The 24,863-nt window shown below is 40.1% G+C and overlaps 1 protein-coding gene and 1 long non-coding RNA gene across 12 annotated transcripts in view; one reads left to right on the top strand and one right to left on the bottom strand.

The window, feature by feature from the left end:
• Positions 1–5,700, top strand: part of LOC140521321 (uncharacterized) — a 34,451-nt gene extending 28,751 nt beyond the window's left edge. For both annotated transcript variants that reach the window (XR_011972879.1, XR_011972878.1), the window contains 2 exons: positions 542–2,136; positions 3,261–5,700. This is a non-coding gene — a long non-coding RNA (uncharacterized lncRNA). The remainder of the gene's footprint in view (positions 1–541; positions 2,137–3,260) is intronic.
• KCNMA1 (potassium calcium-activated channel subfamily M alpha 1) overlaps positions 1–24,863 on the bottom strand; it is a 904,559-nt gene that overhangs the window by 289,774 nt on the left and 589,922 nt on the right. For 9 of the 10 annotated variants that reach the window (XM_072636209.1, XM_072636218.1, XM_072636155.1 and 6 more), the window contains exon 6: positions 2,517–2,592. In XM_072636209.1, coding sequence (XP_072492310.1) covers positions 2,517–2,592 — 76 coding nt within the window. Of the gene's footprint in view, positions 1–2,516; positions 2,593–2,720; positions 2,849–24,863 lie in introns of those variants that run through there. The other variant, XM_072636190.1, reaches the window with a different exon arrangement.

The raw sequence follows: 24,863 nt of genomic DNA, 5'->3' as shown, positions 1-24,863 counted from the left end.
TTACAAATTTATAAATTTGTAAAATTTATAAAGGAAGGAACCCTATGTAGATGTTGTTGTCCTTTGTTCTTGAAGAGGACCAAAATGGCATCACTATGTTGGGGTCAAAGTACAGTGTGTCTGACTATGATGGATCAGAGCAACATAAGCTCAGAAGGCTCTACCACAGGTCGGAAACAAATAGTCCATATGAACATTTACCAGACAAGGGAATCAAAATCATCCACTCTAAATGAAGGAAAAGACAAACAAACAAAAAACCCACCACTGCTTACCACTAATAACACACAAAGTTGTTGCCAATGTCCACTTTGAGTTTGGCAGAGATTCATAGAGTTGAAATCTAGTACAACATGTGGAGAGAGGGGGAGGGAAGGAAATGATTGTGGAAAATGTTTATCTTGGGTGATCAGGATTGTAGTTTGTGAGTATCTGCTCTGATCTGTTGTATTTGTTACGTATTATAAGGCAGACTGAAAAACATGCTGGGTTATAAAGTTTTCCTAGGTCAATGACTTCTCCATCTTTTCCATTTTTCAAGATTCTCCAGGACCTGAGTACCTCTGTTTCCAATGACAAGTCACCAGAGGAAGTCCTCCCAAGGCAAGGTTTATAGGGAACATCATGGTTTACAATACGAATGAACTTTTAAGCTTTCCCCTAAAGGCAATTCACAAACAAAGCTCAAGGAGTCTTGCTGGAGGAAAAATGAACACCAAAAATATCCTCTGGAATTATACAATTTTCTTTTTGCAGGGTGTTGGGGGGAGGTATGTGATTACTTTGCAAAAGATGTTGTTTTTCTTTTGAGTAAGGTTTGATTTTTAATTCACAGTTGTATTAGAACATGGCAGCAAGAACTTTCTTTCATATATATGCTCTCTCCATTTATCAGGTATCATCCATGTTAAATGGGGCAGCTAGGTGGCGCTGTGAACAGAGTGCCAAGCTTAGAGTCATGAAAACTCATCTTCCTGGGTTCAAATCTGGCCTCAGTATTTATTAGCGGTGTGACCTTGGACAAGTCACTTCACCCTGTTTGCCTGAGCTTCCTCTTCTGTGAAATGAGCTTGAGAAGGAAATGGCAAACCATTCTAGTATCTTTGCCAAGAAAACTCTAAATGAGGTCATGAAAAGTCAGACATGACTGAAAACAACTAACCAACAACATGATAAATGGTCATAGGCATTCTCTGACTGCTATCCCAAGGTGCATAATACAAGTAATGGAAAAACTACTGACTACCAAGAGAATTTTATGTAGATATAGATATAGATATATAGATATAGGTAGATATAGATAGTATTATAATGAAATAACAATGACACTAAACATCAACTGGATTCCGATTAATGGCAGTGAACATTCTTGGGAAAATGATAACTAGTAAATCTCAACTGTTTTTTGGAAGTCCAAGGGAAAGGAATATTTTTGGGGACTCTGAGTCTTGATCTCCTATTAAGACATTTTAAAAATGGGATTTCTATATAAACTATATTTTTGTCCAAAAATGAAATATACAGGCAAGGAACTTTGGGTACACAATGTACCTGGAAAGCTAGGAGCATGTCTGTAGTGCCTTTAGCTGGGAAGGCTGACTTTGTTGAATCCCTTGATCTGCCATAGGGCTAAAGCTAATCAGACATTTGCAGTGAATCACGTGAGCCCCTCAGGAGGAGTACAGTACCAGGATGTCTAAGGAGGGCCAAATCTGCCCAGATCAGAAAAATCAAGCAGGCTAAAGCTTTCATGCTGATCAATTTGGAGTTTGGCCTGTGAGTGGCCACTTCTAAGTGACAGAGAAGGATACTTCCAGTCTGAGTGATATATGGAGGTCCAGTCTCAAAAATAAACAATTTTTTATGTATCTGAGAGCTAGTAGAGTATAAGGGAGAAAGCACTGGATTTAGAGTCAAAGGACTAAGATTAAAATCTCACTTCTGACACTTACTACCTGCATGACCTTAAATAATTCTCTTGACCTCTCTGGTCCTCTGTTTCCTCACCTGAAAAAATAGGGAATGGACCAGATGACTTCTAAGGTTCTTTCCACCTCTGAATCTGATCCTATGATTCTCTATATTTTCAGACTAGATGCCCTTGTCAGTTCTGTTACATGGGAGAGTTCAATCAAGGTAAGAGGGATATGCTGCAGAAATTGTTATGATTTTTTTAAAGAAAACAATTGCATTAATAAAAACATTTTTTCAAAAGAAAAATAGACTAAAAGAACTCACTAGCCACAGCCATGTTCAAACACATATATTTCTCTGTCTTTTACCCAGAAAGTTCCGATTGAGGAAAAGATCCCAAATCTTTAACTTTCCTGTCTTGTGGTACTATCTCTATCCTTTCCAGTATCTCAGTTTCTCTGACTTTTCTTCATCTGATGGTATACCTATAAGGTCACCAAAATGAAGGACTCTAGGAGTTGATAAATCATCACCAATTAGATATTTACAAGTGGATCGCAATTGCTGGAATGAGGCAGATTTATAGCAATGAGTCAGCTTACCTTGTTTTAAGGATATTCAGAAACTGCAGAATTTCTGAAAACTGTATCAGCCTGAGAGCTCTCAGAAATCTCAAACCTGGGAAGAAAGAAATGGAGATGCATTATTTTTAGGGGGTCATTTACAATGTACTCACTGTGCCAGCAGACTTATGGCTGCCAAGGTCAATGGGACGTGAAGTAAGCAATGGGTGAGCCATCCGATACCTTTGAATCGTTCCTTCATTTTGAGTCCTGACCAACTTGAACCTCACGTTATTAAATTGGCCAGATATCCGACCAACAGACGTTCTGATGCTGAGGGGAAAGCTTCACAGCCCTTGAAAAGGGAACTCTGACTGAGAGAGCCCAGCCCAGCCCAGCTCAGTCTAGCAAATTATCCACAGACATCTGACGCTGCTTGCAAAGAACTCTTCCCCAGTTAGTCACCCTGGGTGTATGGGAGGATTTTCTCTCTGTAACAACAGTGAGGATTCTGATGGCTTAGAGCAACCTCAGTGCTAAAGAGCAGATTGTCAAGAGATAGTATGTCCTTTTCATTTTGATGGATTGCTGAGTTTATTAACATCATTATAACTTTATTAATATTTCTGTTAGATTTGACTAAATGCTCTCAACTACCTAAAGCAATTTTACTTTTCCAGAATGTCTTCCCATCTTCTCTGCCTCTTGTCCCTCCAAAATCTGAGATGATGATGCCTCATTAACTTAAACATATTTTTCTTTCCCTTTTTCTCCTCCTTGCAGGCAAATTTCTATTGTCTTTGTTTGAAGAAAAAAACCACAATATTTTGCTTAGAATATGGAAGAAAGTATAATAGCAGAGGCATAATTAGTCATTTTTGCCCCTGGCACAAGAGGCAAGAAAGTCGCCTTGGGTGGGAAGTAGAGATGAAAACCTTGAGAGCCAAACTCAAGGTCAGAGGAAAGAAGTTCATCCCAAGGTCATTTGAAAATTTCTAGTCCAAAAGAACACTTATTAAACTACAAGTATACGGCAAGAGGCATTGCTTTGGAGTCAAGGAAGACCTCAAACCCAACCTTTAACACATATTGATTATGTGACCCTGGGCAAATAGTGTGCAACCTCTCAGAATCCCAGACAATCCAAAGGACTTAAAGTTGTAATCTACATTGGCAGAAGAAATTCCTCACCAGGGGTTATCTACAGATATGAAATTATAAGTCTGATTTACCAAATCTACGAAGACCAACGTGAAAGATTGCTACAAAGACCAAGGTAAAGGATTGCTGGATTGGCAGACTGAAGATCCTGGGTTCAAATCCTAGCCCTACCATTGATTATCTGTAAAACCTTTGGCAAAATCTAAATTCCTTCAATTATAAAAATGAAAGTGTTGGACTAGATAAAGGGTGACAAACTCAAATAGAAAGAGATCCCCAATAGCCAAATGTTGACTAAGAAAACCACAAATGAGCATTATCTACATCAAATTGTATTTCTATTTATTTTGTTAAGCATTTCTCAATTAGAAATTGGGTTTGCTGGGATATTTCCCCTACAGATGTGAGTTGGACATCTCTTCAGTAGAGGACCTCTAAGGTCCCTTCCAGCTCTCAATCTATGATCCCCTCAATAGACAATGGTTGTAAAAGAGATTGCATTCTACTGGAGAACACAACATGCAAACTGATAACTATATAAAATAGTAGGAAAAGGAAAGGCTTCCAAAAAACACATGAGCTGGGCCTCAAAGGAAATGAGACATTCTAAAAGGTTGAGGTAAAGAAGAACAATTCAGAAATGGTGAGTAGTCAGAGGAAAGAGGAGCAGGATCAATTTTGGCAAATACTGATGAATAAGAACAGGAGATAGTAAATGGGACTGAAAAGTGGTCAGTGAGGTAGGTGTACTGAAAGAGGTAGAGAGGGTAGTTTCACAATAACCAAAGGAGGAGAGAGAGCTTAGGAAAGGGTTGAAAAGGGAATGGGAGGAGAGGAAATAAGTCAAGAGTTAGGGGATGTTTTTCAAGGAGTTTTGCAATAAAAGGGAAGGGAAAATACATGTGTACATCTTGCCTTTTTCTTAAGCAACTCCTGTTACTCTCTGGCATCAAGGAATTATAAACAAAACATATACATTCATCAATTGAAAATAATTAGACAAATTGTAGCACATGGATATAATGGAATATTACAGAGCTGTATGGAATGATAAATATTATGAATACAGGAAATCATGAAAAGACCTATATGAATTGGCACAAAGTAAAATAAACAGAAGCAAGTTAACATACAGTGAAGGTCCAATATTCTCTGCCTGCTGAAATCTAACCTATGGAGGGAGGTTTGATGATTCAGTTTCCAGGCATGTGTAATAAAGGGGTCCTTTCTCAGCTCTTCAGAGCATAACCAGATATTCTCTGACTGCATCTTATGAGTTTACTGCATGACAATGGAAAGCCTTTTATTGGCTATTGAATCAGGATCCAGTGTGTAGGTATAAGACTCAAACTGATAGAACTCTCCTTGGTGGCTTTTGAGTGAGGAAGAAGAAATGATGTGGACTTCCAGGCAGAGAGAAAGGTTGTGTTAGAGGTAGCTGCAGATGTTACTTCACTATCTTCATCCCCCCATCTGGACCACCAAGTAGCTATGAAGGGATAATATCTAGGTTCTTGTATCCCCATTGTACCCGATCTCTCCTAATCTTAGGAATTCAAAATAGAATGGGATAGATTACAATCTGGTTAGCTTCAAAATGACAAAATATCCCAGGCAAGTCCATAGCTAAGCCCCTGAGGAGATACCTACCCAGAAAAGAACTGAAATGAATCAACCGGAGCAAACAAGCCAACCTGTACTACAAAACAAGGGAGTGATTTGTCCATCAGCTGAGCCACATCCAGAAGGAAATTTAGAGAAGTGTTGGATGTTGCAATTTTAAGTGTGATTCCACTCTCCCCAAGGACCAAGGTTGGAAGGATGTTCTGTATTCAGAAATTTGTATATTTTGGTTTTTGCTCATAACTTCTCAGTAGAGTGCCTTTGTACTTTGGCTATAAATGTTGGGGAGAATGCACCAGATTGGGGAAATTTACACAATAAATAAAATATACACTATATAATACGATATATCTATTAATTATAATAATATACCCAATAACTACAATATCAATAAAAAGAATAACAAAACAATTGAAACTGAATGCTACAAGATTAAAATGATCAGGCTTGTCCCCATATGATTAGATATCTCCACTTGCTTCTTTGCAGAAGTAAGGAACCATGGGTATTACTGAGTATAACATCAGACTTTTTTTGTTAGTTTTGTGGAATCTCTTTTCTTCCTTTTTTTAAAACTCTTTTTGGGGATGACTCTCCAGGGAAGGGTGGAAAGAGGCATATAGTAAGAAATGTAGGTGATATAAAAGCAAAAAGAAATCAATAATTTTTAAAATTTACTTTCTAAAAACGATAACAATCATTTCATTTTTCTTCCAGGCTGAGTCTGACTTTCTCTTTGTTGGCGGTGGTGGTCTTTAGTCATTGTTCAGTTGTGTCTGACTCTTTGTGACCCCATTTGAGGTTTTCATGACGAAGATACTGGAGGGGTTTGCCATTTCCTTCTCCAGTTCATTTTATAGATGAGGAAACTGAGGCAAACAAGGTTAGGTGACTTACCCAACGTCACACAGCTAGGAAGTGTCTGAGGCTGAAGATGAGCCTTCCTGACTCCAGCCCCGGAATTCTATTCATTGTGCCACTAGCTGCCCCCAGACTTTTTCTACCATGTCCTGGAAACCTCATTCTAGTCCTTGAATTTTCACACTGGAAATACCCTCCACCCTTATGGCTTTCCTCAGATTTAATGACTCTTCTCAGAATCTTCCTTTAAGGAGAGTGCCCAGGACCAACATGAATCAGTCCTTTCCAGACTGCACTCCAGACTTTCTCTACCATACACCTACAATGAGCATCTTCATCCCCTCCCACAGTCTCTTGTTTTTTTTCAGCTTCCTTTTTTATGTTGTCTTCCTCCATTAGAAATAAACTCCTCAAGATCAGGGACTGTTTTTCTTTCCACTTATATTTCTTTTCCCTTTACCCCCATGGTGGGTCCTTTCAAGAGAAGGAGGGGGACATGGGCATCTTGTATATCTATGGTGGGTCCCAGACAGTCATCTGCCACCACCACCATGCCAAGAACAGCTAGACACTCATCTGACTGATCTGGATTCATGGGTAGACTCATCTCCACTGCCTTTGCCGCTCAGACAAGGATCCTGGCTCTATCTCACCCTTTTTCTGTCACCTAGCCTCTCATCTTCAACTAGAAGGGATGGATGCCCAGGGGTGAGGCCAATGTATGGATAGGATGATTTTATGTCTTGACCCACTGATGGGTTAATTAGCATTCAGCTAGTCAGCTAGCAGATATGCATTTATTAAGCACTTACCATGTGCCAGGCACAGAGTTCTGGGGAAAGGGTGGCAGAGGGTAAGAGGGAATGGGAATTTAGGTCTCCTATATCCACTCCTGTTCTACTCCATGATCACTACTTGGGTGTCACTATCCTCTATGATTCTTGGAAGTAGGTGGAGATGGGCACAGAGGGGTGAGGCTCCATTCTTGAGCCTCTGTTCTTTCATCCCTTAGTGTAAGGGCAACCCCATAATTCCCTTTATGACCCTGCCAAGTGCCATTCTGATCCACGGTGGAGATTTAAAGATTAGGCACACTCATCATGTCTTCCCTCCCTCCCCATCTATCCTCACCCCAAGAAGGGTTTCAGAATACTAATCAGGTGAGAGTGGAAGGAGAATGGAGGGGGGAAGCTGGGAGCTTTAGCAAACCCATCTCTTTCCCTTGAACTCCTCATAAATGTGAGACTTTTGCCTGGTGTTAGAGCAGAGAATCAATCTGGTTATAGCCACAGAGATTAGTACTCTTAGGGCGCAGCCAGAAGAGGAAGAATGAAAATATGAAACACTAGTAGATAGTGTTGGGTCTAGAGTCTGGAAGACTTGAGTTCAAATTCAGCCACAGACACTTTTTAGCTTTGTGGCCTTGGACAAGTCACTTAACATGTTTACCTCATTTTCCTCATTTGTAAAATGGGGATAATAATAGCACCTATTCCTGGGGCTGTTGTGAGGATCGAATGAAATGTTTGTAGAACTATTAGCACAATGCCTAGAACATAGCAAGTGCTATATACATGTTAGTTATTAGTATTTTTATTACTACTACTAATGATGATGATAGAAAAACAAAGGCTTTTTTTTAAGTTGAAGGGACACATTTTCTTACAAAACATTTCTTTTGGGTATACATATTTTTCTGATGAAAGCTAATTTATAATAGTGGATAGGAAAATGGCCTCAGAGTCAGGAAGCCCTGGGTTCCAATCCTACTTTTGACACATACTAGTTTCATGATCCTGCAAAAATTCCTTATCCTCCCAGTTTCCCAGGCACCTCTCCACAACTACAAGCTACAGAGATTATCTCCTCCTGCGTCAGCACTAATTGTTCCCTATATCAACGCATTTACGGGTCTAACACAATTTTTTTCTGGCATATGAAGTAAGGAATACTACATGTTGGAATCATGAACTTTTAATGGCCTTAGTTCTTCCTTTGAGTTACCTTCTAAAGATATGCATTGAGAAATGGAAAGGCACAAGTTTGCTTGAGCAAGGTTTGTCTTTTCTCTAATCTTAGCTTGGTTTATTCCTGGAATTCATAAAACATTTTCAAAGGAAAGGGGTCCAATTGTTCATTGGGAAAATTTGACCAAGGAGATGAATAGCAGAAGGTAGAAAAGAGTCTCCCAGAAAAAAGAGATTTAAAAGGAAAGGAATATCTGTGATTTTGTTGATACAGGACACATCTCCACAAATTAATGCTACTATGCCCTAAAAACTGATGATTACAATGAATTCAGAGAAGTATAGGTAGACTTACATGAACTTACAAGGCAGGACAACAATGCACACAGTGACTATAAAAATGCAAATAAGAAAAAAAAATTGAATTGAGCTGCTGCCTGGGTCACTATCATGCCTCAACTTAGCTCTGGGAAGGAGTGAAAAAAAACCACTTTCTTCTTTGCTTCACAGACATGGGAAACTATAGGTGTGGAATATTGCAAAAACGGTCAGACTCAACTGATATGTTGGTTTTGTTAAAATTCTTTTTTTTCCTCTTTCTATTTTAATTTCATTTACAAAGAGTCAATCCCTGCAGAAGCAGGAAGGAGGGATATATTCAGAAACTGAAAAACAGTATAAAAACATGATAGAAAATATGACTTTTTAAAAATGAAGCAGGTTAAAAGCAGAGAAGAGCCTAGTTCTAGCTCATAAACCAAACTGATGGCAGATTTAGGACTGGATTTCATAAGCACTAATTCCTAGGGCTCATTTTGGTAAAGCTAGAAGCTTAGCTATAGGTCAGTAACTACTGGAGTGGAGGGGGGGGGGAAGAAAGTAATGAGTTGTTGTCATGGATACCCATTCTGTAACTGAGGAATGTGGAGCAGCAACACCTGCCAGGTCGGTGGCCTGGTGATGAGAATATATGGTCTGGGGTCCACGTTATTGACAATCTAAGTGGACATTCATATTTAAGAAGCCTTTCTCATATAAAAGTGCTGCATTTATTCTTAGCATCCGAAAGCTGAGCATAATTAAGCTGAAGAAAATAATGAGTGTACTATTGAACAAGGTAAGAATGTTTAGATAATGCTGGAGGAGTTGCAGAAAGGCAGGCACTAATGTATTGTTGGTGAAGGACTGGTCTAACCATTCTGGAAGACAATTTGGAAAGTGACTAAAATGTCCATACTCATTAACCTATGGATCCCACTATGAGATATGTACTCTAAAGAGGTCAAAGATAAGACAAAAGCCCCACCCCACCGCATATACACCAAAACATTTATAGTAGCACTTTTGTTTTTTTATGGGCAAGGAACTAGAAACAAAGAAGATGCTCGCTACTGTACTGTAAGGAATTATGGAATGATGACCATAGAGCAGAATGCGGAAACTTAAGTAAACTTGTGCAGAAAACAAGCTGTCCAAGGAGTAAAATAATGAAAATAGAAAGAACAACCATCTACTCAAAACAGGATGCTGTGAAATCACAATAATTAAGTCCAACCTGAGCTTCTTTCCAAAGGCAAGCTATGGGAAAGGGCAGCTAAGCAGTAGATAGAGCACCAGTGCAGGATTCAGGAGAACCTGAGTTCAAATTTCACCTCAGACACTTGAGACTCACTAGTTGTGTGACCTTGGGCAAGTTATTTAACCCCAACTGCCTCATCCTGGGTCATCTCCCGTCATCCTGATGAATATCTGGTCACTGGATTCAGATGGCTCTGGAGGAGAAGTGAGGCTGGTGACCTGCACAGCCCTCCCTCACTCAAAACAAAGTCAAGTGCAAGTCATGTCATCATTTCTCTGATGGCATGGTCTTTAGCAACGAACGACAAATACACAAGCTACGGGAAGGCATCTCTCTCCATATTTTTTAGTAGTGGCAGAATATGGTCTGGAAGACTCAAGATAATGGCAGACTTTTTCAACATGGTAGTTTAGCTGAAATTGTTCCTTCTCCTTTTTTCATTCTTTGTTATAGGAGAGGAAGGAAGGGGGTATGTTTAGAAAATGTAAGTGATATAAAAATTAAAAGTACTGATAAAATTTATTTTTTAAAAACACAATGCATGATGGAGATGTTATCTGAGTAGCTGATGCAGCATGGTGGAGGAAGAAGAAGAGGAGGATGAAAAAAAGAGGAAGGAGAAGAAAGAGGAAGAGGAGGAAGAGAAGGGAAAGAGGAGAAGGGGAGGAGCAGGAGGAGAAGAAGAAAAGAAAAAAGGAAGGAAGAAAGGAAAGAAGGAGATAGAAGAATGATAAAAATATATAGCATTTGAAGGTTTACAAAGTGCTTACATATATTATTTCATTTGATCCTCATGACAACTCTATGAGGTAGGTACTATTATTATCCCATTTTACTAATGAGAAAACTGAGGCTGAGAAACATCAAATGACTTGCCCAGGGTCACACAGCAGTGCTAGTCCTAAAGCCAAAAAGGCCCAGTTCATTCCACCTTCCCTGGATGCTATCATGGCAACCCTGGATGGAGAGAATACTTAAACTCAATCATTCTCAGCTTCTCTGCCTTCAAAATGAGATTAATATACCATATATTGACTGTCATTTAAACTCTCATCATTCTAGGCATCTCTTTAGCACTATAAATGGCAGAGAGGGGGCTGACCATCACTGGTAGAAGGAACTTCCTCACCTGGGAACTCCACATGACAGTGAAGTCACAATGCCAGGACTCAGGTTAATGTGATGATCAAATGAAGAAAATATATTGTCTCACAAATATAGCTAATGTTAAAATCTATTCTGAGAATTCTCTTGCTTTTCTTGGCAGGACTTTCCCTTCCCTGTCCCAATATAAGGATTAAGGGAAGAATGATATCACTATATCATTAAAGCATCAGAGCATCACTGAAGCTCCCCACAAAGAACCATATGGTTAATTGGAAACCTCCATGCTTACTTAACTAGGGAATAAAATCATGGTAGCAAATGACCACCTAGCAATTTGCTACACTTCACCAACCTTTCCCCGACCATGACCTCACTAACCTAACTCAATTCTATTCCTGGCTCTAGAGGCTGGTTACTTTCATCTGAAAAGGAAGAATTAGCCTCCTGTCCTGACTTACAGAACTGAATTCAGGTGGATATACAAAAGAAAGGGATAGGGGCAAGATAAGTAAATACACTCCAATCTACGGAACACATTATCCCAATAAAAGGAAACCAAACACTGAACTAACATATCTCTTTCCCAGGATACCCTCTGGGAGTATTGGGTATTTCTGTTGGTTAGAGAAAACCCAGCTAGGGCAAGACCTTACCCCAGGAGAAGCTGACCCTGCAGCAGGCTGCCAGAGAGTGCTGAAAACTGTTTTCTTCCTCCTTGTCGGGGGCATGAGGTCCTGACTTCACCCTGTATCCATTCTGGAACAAATCTCCCAAGGATTTCTTGCGGCGTTGAGGCAATCTACATGGCTCACTACGTGTGCTGCTGGGTGGGTGGTGATGTACCAGAATCTTACTGGGGATCATGGTCCCAGTCCTCCCAGAAGTGATGGGGACAGAGATGAGTACAGATTTCAATCTCCCTTCTGAAGTATTGCTTGGTTGGGCCCAAACTCGAGAAGAGCTCTGAATCCTACTGATCTCCCAGAGCTTAGGGAAATGGATGCTGCTTTCTAATCCATTACTGGGGTGGAGTAAGGAGAGAGCATTTCCTCCCTCCCCCCTTTCTTTCACTCTATCTCCCGTCCTCACCTATTTTCAAAACATCCATCCAATACTGGATGGATGTAGCCCCATCAGAGTGACAGACAGGCAGAGAGAGGCCAATTTGATCCATGATGTCCTAGAGATTATCGACGAGCGTCTATCTGGATATTACCATGTAAGCTCCTTTGGAACACAGCTCACAAGGATGGGAGGAGAAAATGTTGGAACTTAACTCTGCTTCCCCCAAAAAATATCATGGTGAGAAACACCCATAGTAGGAAACACACATCTCACTGATATATATAGACAGAGAAAAAGAAGGGCTACTCTGCCTGACCTGCATGGCTGTTTCTTTGATCCTTGTAGATACCGAAATCATCCAACTCCAATCAAACTTTACTAGGAGAAAAAATAAAAATGGGAAATTCTCTCCCTATCTGTTCTCCTCTCTCTCCCCCTGCAAAGTCCTTTTCTAATCCTGAAAAGATCACAGTCCTTGATGAAATACAGAGGATTTTAAATAAAGATGGAAACCTTAAAGAACTTCTAGGGCTACCTAAAGGAGTACAGAGAACTTCTCCCTGGAGAATATCTCTCTGTTGTCATTTTAGGGTTGTTTTTTCCTTTGATGCCATAAAAGTTGGCATTCGTAGGGAGTCTGCCCCTAACTATCTTTGCTAAACAGTTAGAGAATACATTTTTGGTAGTTTGTTTCTCATATCAGTGGACATGCACTACTTACTATTATTATTCTGTGACCCACCTCCCTCCAGTGAATTTGATCTATAGCTCCATAATATGAATAATTTACTATCTTCTTTGTGGTGTCCATCCTTAACATGCCAGGCTCAATTAAATAGGTGAGGGGAAATTAGCTGAAAGGAAGGAAGGAAATAAATCTGATAAAGTCCAAGTTCCTCAGTCTTGTATTCAAGGCCCGCTACAATGGCCCCAATTGACTTTTCCAACTTCTTATTCTCTCATCTAGAACACTATAACAAAATCAAACCTACCTGTTTGCCATTGCCCTACTGGCCCCAACTAGTACTTTCTCAATTATTTGTTCATACTATTTTCTCCAATTAGAATACCATCCTACTTCACCAACATCTCTACTCAAATGCCTACCCATTCTTCAAGACCCAACTCAAAAGCCATTTCTCCAGGAAAGTGGACCCCTTCACATACTCAGATTTGGAGGAGACCTTGAAAAATATTTCATCCATCCCTCTTATTTATAAATGAGGAAACAGACTCAGGGAGGTGAAGTGCTCGTGCTACTACGGTACCACGTTTCAAGGCCCAACCAGAAGTTCTTTCTCCAGCATTCGGTTCATCGTTCTATGATGAAGGTCATAGATCTAAGGTCTCATCCAGGTTTCTAGGGTGGTACTGTGATGACTATGCTAAACTGTCTCTTTTAGATTATATATAAGGGACTACAGAATTCACATATTCCTCAACTACTCAAGACCACATCTATTGCAGAAAAAAAGCTATGTGAACCTGTCTTGACTTTGTATTATTCTGCCAGATGTCTCTCAATTGCTTTTCATGTAACCAAATGAAAATAAGATTGCCAAATATTTTGCTTCATCAATTTGTGTCTACACAAGGCCTATCTCAGTAAGATTTTTTTTAATGCAGTATGCAGTGACCCTTCCCCAATTCTTCTCCCACATGCATTCATACCTTCTCTTTTCAGTGACTACACTAAATCCTTTTGCTTCTCTGTGCTCTGCAAGGTACAGGGAGGGAACCCAAATCCATTTTCCCTAGGAAAATGGTTCAGAACAAGAAGTTCCTATTTGTCAACTGATTTATTTATTCATTTACTCATTTGACAATATTTGTTGAGGAACTTATGTCAAAGAAAGCTAGATGATCCTATTAGTGGAATTTCCACATAATTAATCCTGGTCATGTCCATTGCTTTGTCCCATGGGCTAACTGGTACCATAAAAAAATTTAATAAAGTATTAATAATTTAAATTAAAAATTTAACAAAGCCTTAAGGTAGGGAAAATAGGTAAAAGTCCATATGGCATAATCTCAGACCAAGGGATTCTGAATTCTTACCTAAATCACCAACTGAGTCAAGTTTGCAATGCCATTAAAACTTGATGCACTTGGGTCTAGCACTCCCATTAAAAAGCATTTCTTCCCTGAAAAGATAGCAGTTTAAACATTATCCCTTGTTTATGGCTTGTATGAAGAAAAATCTAAGAGCTGGTTTGTATTGGATGAAGGGAAAGGGAGACCCCAAAGGGACCTCAGGCACCCAAGATGGAGAAAATACAAAAATGCTTCAGATGGAGAGGTTGGTGAGGCAAAATTCCTCTACTCCAAAATCTAGCAAAAGAGTCCTCTTCTTTTCAGGTGGCCAATGTATCAATAAGCTATCAGATTAAAAAGAAAGTGGGGAGGGGAAGAACTGTCACTGCGAATGCGTCTTCCTTCTTTGCTGAGTTGGGAGAAAATGTGTGGGGGGCATTGCAAGTGTAGCTAGATTATGTTTGTGTGTTAATTAGTTCTCTCTGTCTCCTCCTTCTCCTCCACCTTCTTCTTCTTCCTCCTCTTTTCCTTCTCCTCCTTCTCCTCCTTCTCCTCCTCCTCCTTCTCCTCCTCCTCCTCCTCCTCCTCCTCCTCCTCCTCCTCCTCCTCCTCCTCCTCCTCCTCCTCCTCCTTCTTCTTCTTCTTCTTCTTCTTCTTCTTCTTCTTCTTCTTCTTCTTCTTCTTCTCCTCCTTCTTCTCCTTCTTCTCCTCTCGATGCCTCTGTCTCTATTTATTTACAGGATGGCTTTTTCAAACATGGTAGGAAGAAGGACAGCAAGCATGGTGAAATGAAGATAATATAAAACAAAAGATGTACGTAATTTTTTAAAAGGCTCTTCTATCTCAGCCTAATGAGGTAGGTTCTACAATTATTATCACTACCCATTTTATTCAGAAAATAACTAAGGCTCAAAGAATAAAATGACTCTCCCAAAGTCACATAGCTAGTAAGTACATGAACTAGGATTTGAATTCAAGGATCCCTGATTCCTAGTCTAACATTCCTTCTATCACATCACACTGGTCTTTTGTATTTTTATTTCTGCCATGGATTTTATCTAATCCCTTAAAGTTTAAATTGAACAGTATGTTTCTACTTGGACTCAACACTCTTCTCCCATTTGATAAGGCAATGGGAGCTGGGGACAGAGGGAATGTCAGTGCCTCATATCATACACATACAGGGGAGAGTCTTTTACTCCATATTTTCTCTTTTGCTTGTCTTTTTAAAAAATTCCTTAGTGTTTTATGGGAGAAAGAGTCTTCATTCCATCCTTGGTGGCTCAGTTTCCTAGGTGGGAAGCTCCCCATGAAGGAACAAATAATGACTAGTCTAAATCTCAGGGTATTGCCTGATGCACATAAAAGTTCTGTGAGTATCAGGGCTTGTGTGTAATACAAGTTTTTTCTGAACTCCAGTCTTCTTGACTCTATGCCAAGACCTCTATCTATTATGCCGGACTGTCTATTTGAACTCAAACACCTTTTAAGACCCTTTCATTTTGTCACTGGGGTAAACCCCAGAAAGATCACTTGACCTCTCAGATTGAGTGTGGCTCTGTTCAAAATTTCAGATTTGCTTTGCCCTGTCTCCCTTTTCCTTCTCCCCCAATGATGTAAACCTGAATTCATTGAAAAGAAATAGAAATAATCCCCTCTAAGCCTGTTCCACATGCTGGGACATGGGCATATGGCTCCTGAGCCCTATTGAATCATGAAATTTAGATTAATAGGGATTGTCTAGGCATTTATTTTTAGTGTTTTATTATTTAGTTAGGATTTATTCCTTCGTTGCTTATAAATTTAGAACTAGAAGGGACTGCAGAGATTATCTTTATTTTACCCTGGGAGGAAACTGAAGAAAAGTTAAATGACAACTTGCCCAGGTTTAAAAATAATGACCAATATTCCAAGATTTGCAACGTACTTTACAAATGTTATCTCATTATTTTATGACAATTATTACCCCCATTTTACATATGAGGAACTGGGGCAGATAGAAGTTAAGTGTCTTTTGTAGGGTCATACAGGTAGAAAGTATCTGAGGTTGGATTTGAATTCAGATCTTCCCAATACTAGGTCTAGCACTCTATCCACTAGGGCAAAAATCTTACTGCCTACATGATACCTGTTATTGGTTTACAAAGGTAGTAAATGGCAGAGCCGGAATTTAAACACACATCCTCTAGATCTGAATTCCACAGTCTTTCCACTATGCCATATTGCTTCAACCCAGTCACCTTGTGGAATTTTACAAGATAAAGACCTTGTTCAGTCAATTTAGTCATGCCTGACTCTTTGTGATTGTGTCTCTATTGGAGGTTTTCTTGGCAAAGATACTAGAGTGGTTTGCTATTTCCTTCTCCAGTTCACGTTATAGAAGAGGAACCTGAGGCAACCAAGGTTAAGTGATTTGCCCAGGGTCACACAGCTATAAAGTGTCTGAGGCTCGATCTGAACTCGTGTCTTCCTGACTCCAAGCCCAGAGCTCTATCAATTGTGCCACCTAGCTGCCCACTTCATATTAGGAATAACTTCCTAATAATTACAGAAATAGAATCAACAGCAATCTTGGAGAAAGCTTATAAGGGAAAAGATACAAAAGAAAAAAAAGACATCTAGGAATCTAAGGGAAGTAATAAGAATAGATATTAACAGGCATCTGATATGATTTGATTACTACAATAGGCTATTAAATTTGGCTCTGAGAGGTCCTGAGTTTAGTCTCTTCTACAAAGCAGATTCCATTATAGATCACAACCCAAAACTTACAGATAACTTCAGTAGAGAAAGCGTATTATCAACTGTTAGTTCACTTACTAAGTGCATCATGTGAATGGGGTCAGGTTCACAGGTTTAAATCATTTAAGCTGCAACTTGGAATTTCATAGAGGAAAATGCTGCTTTCATATCCCATTTCCCCCTCTCTCTACCCACACCCACAAAAAAAATATCAGCCTCCTTTTCTGCCCTACCTAACCCCAGACTATCCTTGGGCACAAGGAGATTTCTACAAATTCTAAGGATTATAGAAGGTGTGAATTATGGATGATAATAGTTCAGTATTCAAACAAAGTCCAGACCTCCAAGTCACCAACTCCTGTATTTCAATAGTAACTGATGATTGTTTCCACCCAGATTTAAATTTGAAAAGAATGTGCTATGAAATCTATGTGATTTTGAGGAAGTGATACAATGCAAACCAGGACATCTGCCTAATATCCATTTGTCAGCAGATAATGTCTTCAATGATGAAGACAGATCACCCTTAAGCAATGATCATTGATCTCTAAAACATGGATTATGAGCAGTGGATCCAAGTCGTCTATAAGAAAAGCTCCAACACGCAGAGATCTTAGATGAGGAAGAGGGATGATGAATGGACCTCATCCCAGAGTCAGGGGTGTATGTGAAAAGAAAACACATTTTCAGTTACTTCATCACCAGCAATAGGTGGATTCCTTCTAATTTCCAAAGATGAACAGAGACATAAATGAACGACAGGCTCACGCTACATTTGCTTTTGCTTTTCTTTACCAAATGCCTACATCTACGAAGTTACGGGATTGCATAGGCAATCGGCCCTCTGCTATCTTGGGATGAGTATCCAATTTAGGGATTAACCAGGCCAGCTGTTTCCTCTTCATCAAAATGCCTTCATGTTGGCCAATGATTATACCTATTGTCTCCCTAGCTAGACTGTTGTTCTTGATGGTGAGAACCCTATCTTCTATCCCTTTCATCAACAGTGCTAGGTAAAAACCTATGACATAGAAGAGGCACTCAGTAAATCCTTTTAGAACTTGGCAGTGGGAGAAGGAAGGAAAGAAGAAAGTAAGGAAGGAGGGAAGGAAAGAAGGAAGGAAGGAAAGAAGGAAGGAAGGAAGGAAGGAAGGAAGGAAGGAAGGAAGGAAGGAAGGAAGGAAGGAAGGAAGGAAGGAAGGAAAGCAAGCATTTGTTAAGCACTTACCCTGTGCCAGGCTCTGTTCTAAGTTCTGGGAATACAAGTACAACCAAAAAGCCAATCTCTGCCCTCAAGAGGCATATATTCTAATGATTTTCTTGGCTTCAAGTCCAAAAATTTCCCCACTATAAAAATCTGATCAGCAAACATTTAGTGAATAAACATCTAAAAAGGATGGTGAAGAGAGAGTCAGCTTCCAAACCTAAAGTACCTGGGTTCAAGTCCTGTCTATGATATATACTGGCTACATGACCCTGGGAAAGTCACCCCTTAAAGCTCTTAGACTCAATGCTTAGACAGCTTTTTGAAGGCTCTAAGTTGCAGTTCTATTGATAGAGGGATTTGCTCTCTCAGGAGTTCCCTACAATAGAAAAATCTCAAGCCATGTCCCTATTCCTTTCCCTTTATAGATCTCCCCTTCCTTTCTTCCTTCCTTCTTTCCCTATATCTGTCCTCCCCTTCCCTGCTATGTCTGGCAGGGCCAGTGAAAGAGTTAGAAGAAACACTCTCTACTTTTAGGAAGCTTGAAATCAAGCTAGAGAGGGAAGACTCACAAACACAAAGCAGCATCAAGAATACAAGGCAGTGAGTAGCCAAGGACTCCCTTGCCAATGAAGACACTGAGTGTTTTAACAGTTGAGAAGAGAGGGAGCTTAGTGAAGGCTAAAGTCCACAGATAATCTCCAAAACTCATTTATTCAAAAGCTTAAACCTGCTTTCTCTAATTTTTCTACCAAAATTACTGAAAGAAACAAAATGACCCCAAAAATAGGACGTTGGGGGAGGAGGAGTATCTCAATGCCCAGTGAATCTCCAGACTTTATAAGTAACCCCCAGATAATCTAAATTCTACAGTTCCCATATAAAAAGTATACATGACAATGAATTAGTTTTGCCCTGTGTTCCCCATGGAATCAGCCCTCCTGGTTGGGACAGATGCTTTCTAATGCATTATTCTTGGGAGCACAAAGTCTATTAAGATGCTTAATTTCTCAACGATCTGCTCACACCAGGAGGACAGTGCTTGGAACAAGATGTTACTTCTCAGTGGGCTCACCTTTCTGAGAGATCTCTTTAGGTAAATGCTAATTGCAGCTCACTAATCAAGACACATGTTACCCTGGTCAGGAAAATCATTGAATCTGCAATTTCCTTCTCTTATTATACATCAGGAACCAATGTTTTTGATCCTGGCTGTCCTCCTCTTATGGGTAAGAGGGCCACCCAAAGGCCAGACCCCAGCCAGGGAGCTCCCATCATCACTGAAGTTCTTCTGACTCTCTCGCAGGTTTGTTTCTTTGTATTTGGGGTAGCTAATGGGGAGAGGAAGGTGGGAGGAACTTCTGATTAGTATATGATGGGAGAAGATGCCTAAGGTGAGGGGCTTTGTACTAAGTATAAGGAATGGATGGAATAGACTAAAGTATAGAGAAAAAATGTCCAAAAACGATACCATAGTTTCCACCTAACTCACCTCTTCCAGATTTCTAGGGCTGAAAAGCCTCTACTATGCAACTCAGATTCTGAAGTTCACTCAAGACCCATGTGAAGAATTACCTCCTCCAAGAAGTTCATCTCACACAGAAATACTTGCCATTTGTTTGCTTACTTTTCTTAGCATTGGTGTATGCTTAGCTCTCTCTACTATAAGCTGGCTTTTATGACAGCTTAACATTGCTCTCTAATTGTCCCATGGGTTGGGGGCACCATGAATAAAAGTCAAACCCATAGAAACCTCTCATTTCAACCTTGAGTTGGGCAGGATTCCATGGTGACATCCAAAGTCAGGGAGATTCTGAAAATGATGCAGAACCATCCTCCAAGCCTCATTAGTTTTAATAGGGAACAACTACTTGGCAACCCTTCAGGTGACTCCATCTCAAAACACACTATGGTTGCAAAGTCATTGTTCGTACAGAGAAATTGACTCCTTGTTTAAAGAAAGGGTGCTCTGAGATCATCACGGTGCTTGCTCTTAAAACATAAGAAGAGGCCCCAGAGATCTGGGTGCGATGGTTGATGGGAAAAACTAGTGGGATGAGAAGCAGAGAAGCATTAGGGCAACTAGGTGGTGTAATGGATGGAGAAGTCAGGAAGACTAGTGTTAAAATCAGGCCTCTGACATTTACCAGCTGGGTGACCTTGGGCAAGTCATTTAACCTCTGTTTGCCTCACCTTCCTCATTGGTAAAATGTGGGTAACAGCACCTTCTTCCCAGGGTGATTGTAAGGATCATATGAATCAATATTTATAAAGCTTTCAGCATAGCGCTGAGCACATGGGAAGGTATATGAATGTTAACTATTACTACTAGGAACCCATATTTAAAGAAGTGAAGAGAGAGGCCACTCATGGAAATCATCATTTCCTCATAAGCACCACTGGCAAAGTCTTGGACTCTCCCAAAAGGGTAGAAAAGTCCAAGTCGAGGATGCTCAAAGGGAGGGCCTAGAAGCCTCGGACAGCTCTATGGAGTCGGTTTGGGACAAATGGAAAAACAGAAATTGATCAAAGAAGACCAGAAAAACAAGATAAGAAGAAAATGATCCTAAAGAAGAAATAGGCAAGAAACTGTGCATCATTGGGGGAGAAGAAAAAAATCACAATAAATCCATATGTTGAAAGTCCATTAGAATCGTTAGGTTCTATTCTCTCATTTTTGAGGTTGAGCCAGCCTCACTGTCCAGTTTTGTCAGTGAGGAGACTTGAATATTATAAGATGAATAGGCATAGCCAAAGTCATTCAGAAAGTCAGTGCCAAGGTCTAGGACTTCATGCCTAGCAGTGTGTGTTCTCTCTCATAGGTCACAGCAATGAGATCTCTCCCTGGCCACCTTTTCCTTTTTCTCTTGGAGAAAGAAACTTGTATTGGAGTCTTATCTCATTTGTTTCTAGAATTTGGAGCTGAAAGAGACCTTTAGAGGTCACCTTGTCCAATGCCCTCATCTTACAGGTGAGGAAACTGAGACCCAGGGAAGTTAAGCAACTTACTCAAGGTCACAGAGCTAAGTAAGAAGTAGAGCCAAGTCCTCTGGGCCCAAAGCTCTAGAAAACATGTGCCAGGATCTATCATATCCTCTACCTCCAACAATTCGTTAATCCTATAATTAGATCCCTGCTGATAGCTTTCATACAACTTCTTCTTGAAGTCTAATTTCATTGATGCAGTAGAATATTGGATTTGAAGGAGGACTTGACTGCCTTGTGATCTTGGGTAAGTCACTTACCACCTTTAGACCTCAAGTTCTTTGCTTGTAATAAAAGGGTGTTCAAATGACTTCCAAGGTCTCTTCCAGTACTAAATCTATGATCTTAAGAATGTCTTTTCCAGGGCTACACTCAAGGTCAAAGGCAGGGGCATCATAGGAGCATCCAGAATTCCATTATGCAGGCTCACATGCCTCATGTAGCTAGGTCTTGGAATGGCAAAGCTTCTGGGGTGAGGGTGAGAGGCAGGGGAGGTACCCTGCCTTATATTGTGAACCAATCAGGAAGCTAAGTGACCTCTGCTTCTCCTTACCTCCACCCTTAAATCTGCTACTTCTATAGTAGAAAAAAGTCTTGAACTAACACTTAAAACAAACAAACAAAAAACTTTATGAAATTTCTGCTGCGTAGTGTCTTCTAAAAAAATCATTTTTAAGCAAGTGGCTTGGTACATAAATTATGCTGTGTGCAGGAAAATATACGACCCAGCTGTGAATTACAAGGTCATAATTCTGTAAGAGATTTCAGATGCTGCTATAAACCATTCAAAATCTGAAGAGAGTGCTAATGCATTTTGATTTTTCTAAGTCCCCAAAATGGCACTCCAGGCCAGCTATTAAATGATGCCTCATTTCATGCTTTTGTTTTAGGAAAAGAATAATTCACTGTTCTTTTATGGTTCCCCTTTTTCTTTCTTTTTGTCCATCATTTCTCTTTCCTTTCTTCATCCCATCTTCCTCATAACTCTGGTGGATATTTTGTCCTTGGAGATTAGTTTACCATGTAAGGTAAGCTTCAAGTCCAACCCCTGTAGGCTAACAATGTGACTCTGCAGGGGTCCCCTCCTGATAATTCAGAACCGATATTGGGTGAAAATGATGTTGCATCAATGACTGGCTTATCATGAAATGAAAGCACCTGTAGGGATGCTATGATATCCGAAAGCACCTATGATATCCGAGAATCCAGTATTGTAAACTCCAAGAGTCCTGGGGTTACAATATGTAGTAAAGGCTATCCTTCATTTCATAGAACTCTTCTTCAGGCTCATGGGATCAGAGATTTAGAGACTGAGATTTTCCTATCTAGCCTCCACATCATATAGTTTTGGACATGAGGTTGGATGGAGCAAGAAGGAAAGAGGAAATTCTCAAAGGTAAAAGATACTTTATGACTTTGGAAGGAATGATCTCTGTGGTTTACAGAAGTTAGTGTTTTAGGTCTATTGGTATTTTTGTTTTGTTTTAAAGCAGGTATACATGTGAATCATGAAAGGATGGAGACACCTAAAACAAGAGACTTGAGTTATCCATTTCTGAGAATCCTTTCTAGGCTCATTCTCGAACCCTGGGTTTTCCTTCAGATTGTAAAATCAACATCTTTAAGCTAAAGAAGCAAAAAAAGTTTAATTCAACTCTGCTGTCACCCAAACCATGAGATCTATGTATTATGCTGATGGTCTACTCTCAAGTTGTGAGGGTTTTTATTTTGTTTCTTCTCTGTTTTTTCTCAGAAGGCTCCACTCTCTAAAATCCCTCAAGTTGCCTGATGCTGCAAAAGTCACAGGCTTGACTTGTTAGTGGTTACTGCCAAAGTGACTGTTTCAGAGGATAGCCAATTCTCCATGGTTCCTTGCTTTATTACCAATAAGTCAAGGTGGGTATAAAATGGTACCTATCCCATATAATCTCTATCCATTTGGGTGGTCTGTGGCTGCAGTGTTGTACTTGGCATAACATATCACAGTTAATATCCACCAATGCACCGTGCCATCTAATGACCAGAAGTAGGCCATGGCAGACTCTAGAAACTGAGTGAACAAATACTCTCCTAGGGTCATATATTAACTATTGAATACATTGGCATTTCCATAGTTACAGGCTCCAAGGTGAGCAATACATCTTGGTGTCATTCATCAGCAACAACCAATCAACGTGCCTTTGTACCAGGCACGGTGAGTAGCATTGAATAAGAGGAAAAGACATGAAAGACTCTCATAATATCATCCTTCATCATCAAGGAACTTTCCAGGTACATATTTACTTCTTCCCTTTAGACTGGAAATTGCTTGAGTTGGGTGGGGCATGTCTTGGAATTCTTTCATAGCACAGTGAAGTGTAGAATAACAGAATTCTCAAGTTGGAAGGACTTCAGTGACCATCCAGTCTACATCCAGAAAACCCCTCTATAACATTCCTGCCAAGTGGTCATTCAGTCTTTTCTTGAAGACTTCCAATGGCATAGGAAGGGAGGGCCCGAGTCCCCAAGGCATCTCATTATACTTTTGCATCACTCTAGTTGTTAGAAAATGTTACCTAAAATTTGTGTCTTTCCAACTTCTCCCCATTGTCCCTAGGCCTGCGCTCATCTGACATGAACTTTAGAGCTGTCATTATTTAATCTGTCCTCCTCTTGACACTTCCTAGCATTCCAGGTCTACAGAATGATGTATGAAAAGCCCTTGGAATAGGAAAGACAGGGACAATCTCAAGGCTCCCTTTCATTTCCAAAGTCTCTATAACCAGATAACATCAAAAAAAAATCAACAACCATTAAAAAACCCCAAAACTCTGAGTCTTGTTCATTCCTCCCTGACTACGGGTCCATTTCTGTTCCATTCCTCTAAAGCTTATAACTTGAGCTGGCTTATCCCAGAATATTTATTGCTTTGGCTCAACTTAAAAGCACTCAGAGTGGTCAGCCCCGCATGTTGGCCCAGATCCAGGCATCTTTCCTATGTCATAAGAGATCAGCTCCTTGCAGCTCCACAGTTTACTGCAGCTCAGAAAATGACTGTTCCATGTGGCTTATTCTGAGGGTCAGACAGTCCTGGGAAAGTAAATAAAATCCTCCAAGACAATCAGATTCCTGTCCAAGGCAATTTCCTTTGGAATCCCCCAAGGATTTTGAAAAAATATTAATCTAGTTAATGACAATGCAGAGAAAAAGAAGAAAAAGGAAAAAAAAATGGGACTATAGTTTAATGAATGGCATGGAGAATGCTTATTTAGTTTTAAATCATTGATCTAAGTAGCTTCTAAAAGCCTTGTGATGATTTCTCTCCATGTTCTCTTGCAGTAGCCCCTGAATGCAAGAAATAAAATGGAGACTGTCTATCAAGAGACAGATTCTGTTCAAACCACGGGTAAGTGAGGTAGTGTGGTACAATGGAATAAGCAGTGGTTCTGGAGGCAGAGGACTGGGGATCCAAACCCACCTTTGATCTTTCCTATCTATATGACTTTGTGCATATCAATTTATTCCCCAGGCTCGAGGTCTATGAGTCTGTGAAAGACATTTCTCCTTTCCAAGTGTTAATATGGTAAAGAAAAGAGCTTAACTGAGCTCAGATGGCAGTAGCTGCAGTTAGTATCTCTGAGACATGCACCAGCCATGCTTCTTTGAACCAGAACTTAGCAGTAGAGGAAGATGAGAGTTTTCATTGTTGTTCTTTCTAAGACTGGTCCTAATCATCCTGCCTGCTTGAATATAACAATCCATGGGAAAAGGAGAGGGCAGGGGCCAGGAAGAACCTTGCCACAGCGTAACCACATAGATAGAGTGGTCAGGAGTCCCTAAGCCTTTCCTCTCCGAGTTAATGCTTGTATTTGTCCCCTGTCCTGAGAGTCTGAGGGAGAGCAATGGAGTCTTCCCAAAGTCTTCCTTTATAGGGGACTCAACTCCATTATTTCTTTCTTTCTTTCTTTCTTTCTTTCTTTCTTTCTTTCTTTCTTTCTTTCTTTCTTTCTTTTTCTTTCTTTCTTTCTCTTCCTTCCTTCCTTCCTTTCTCTCTTTCCTTCCTTCTTTCTTTCCTTCCT

This window comes from Notamacropus eugenii, chromosome 1, assembly GCF_028372415.1.
Source record: "Notamacropus eugenii isolate mMacEug1 chromosome 1, mMacEug1.pri_v2, whole genome shotgun sequence".
In the NCBI taxonomy this organism is placed as follows: domain Eukaryota; kingdom Metazoa; phylum Chordata; class Mammalia; order Diprotodontia; family Macropodidae; genus Notamacropus; species Notamacropus eugenii.
This window is presented reverse-complemented; position numbering and strand designations above follow the sequence as displayed.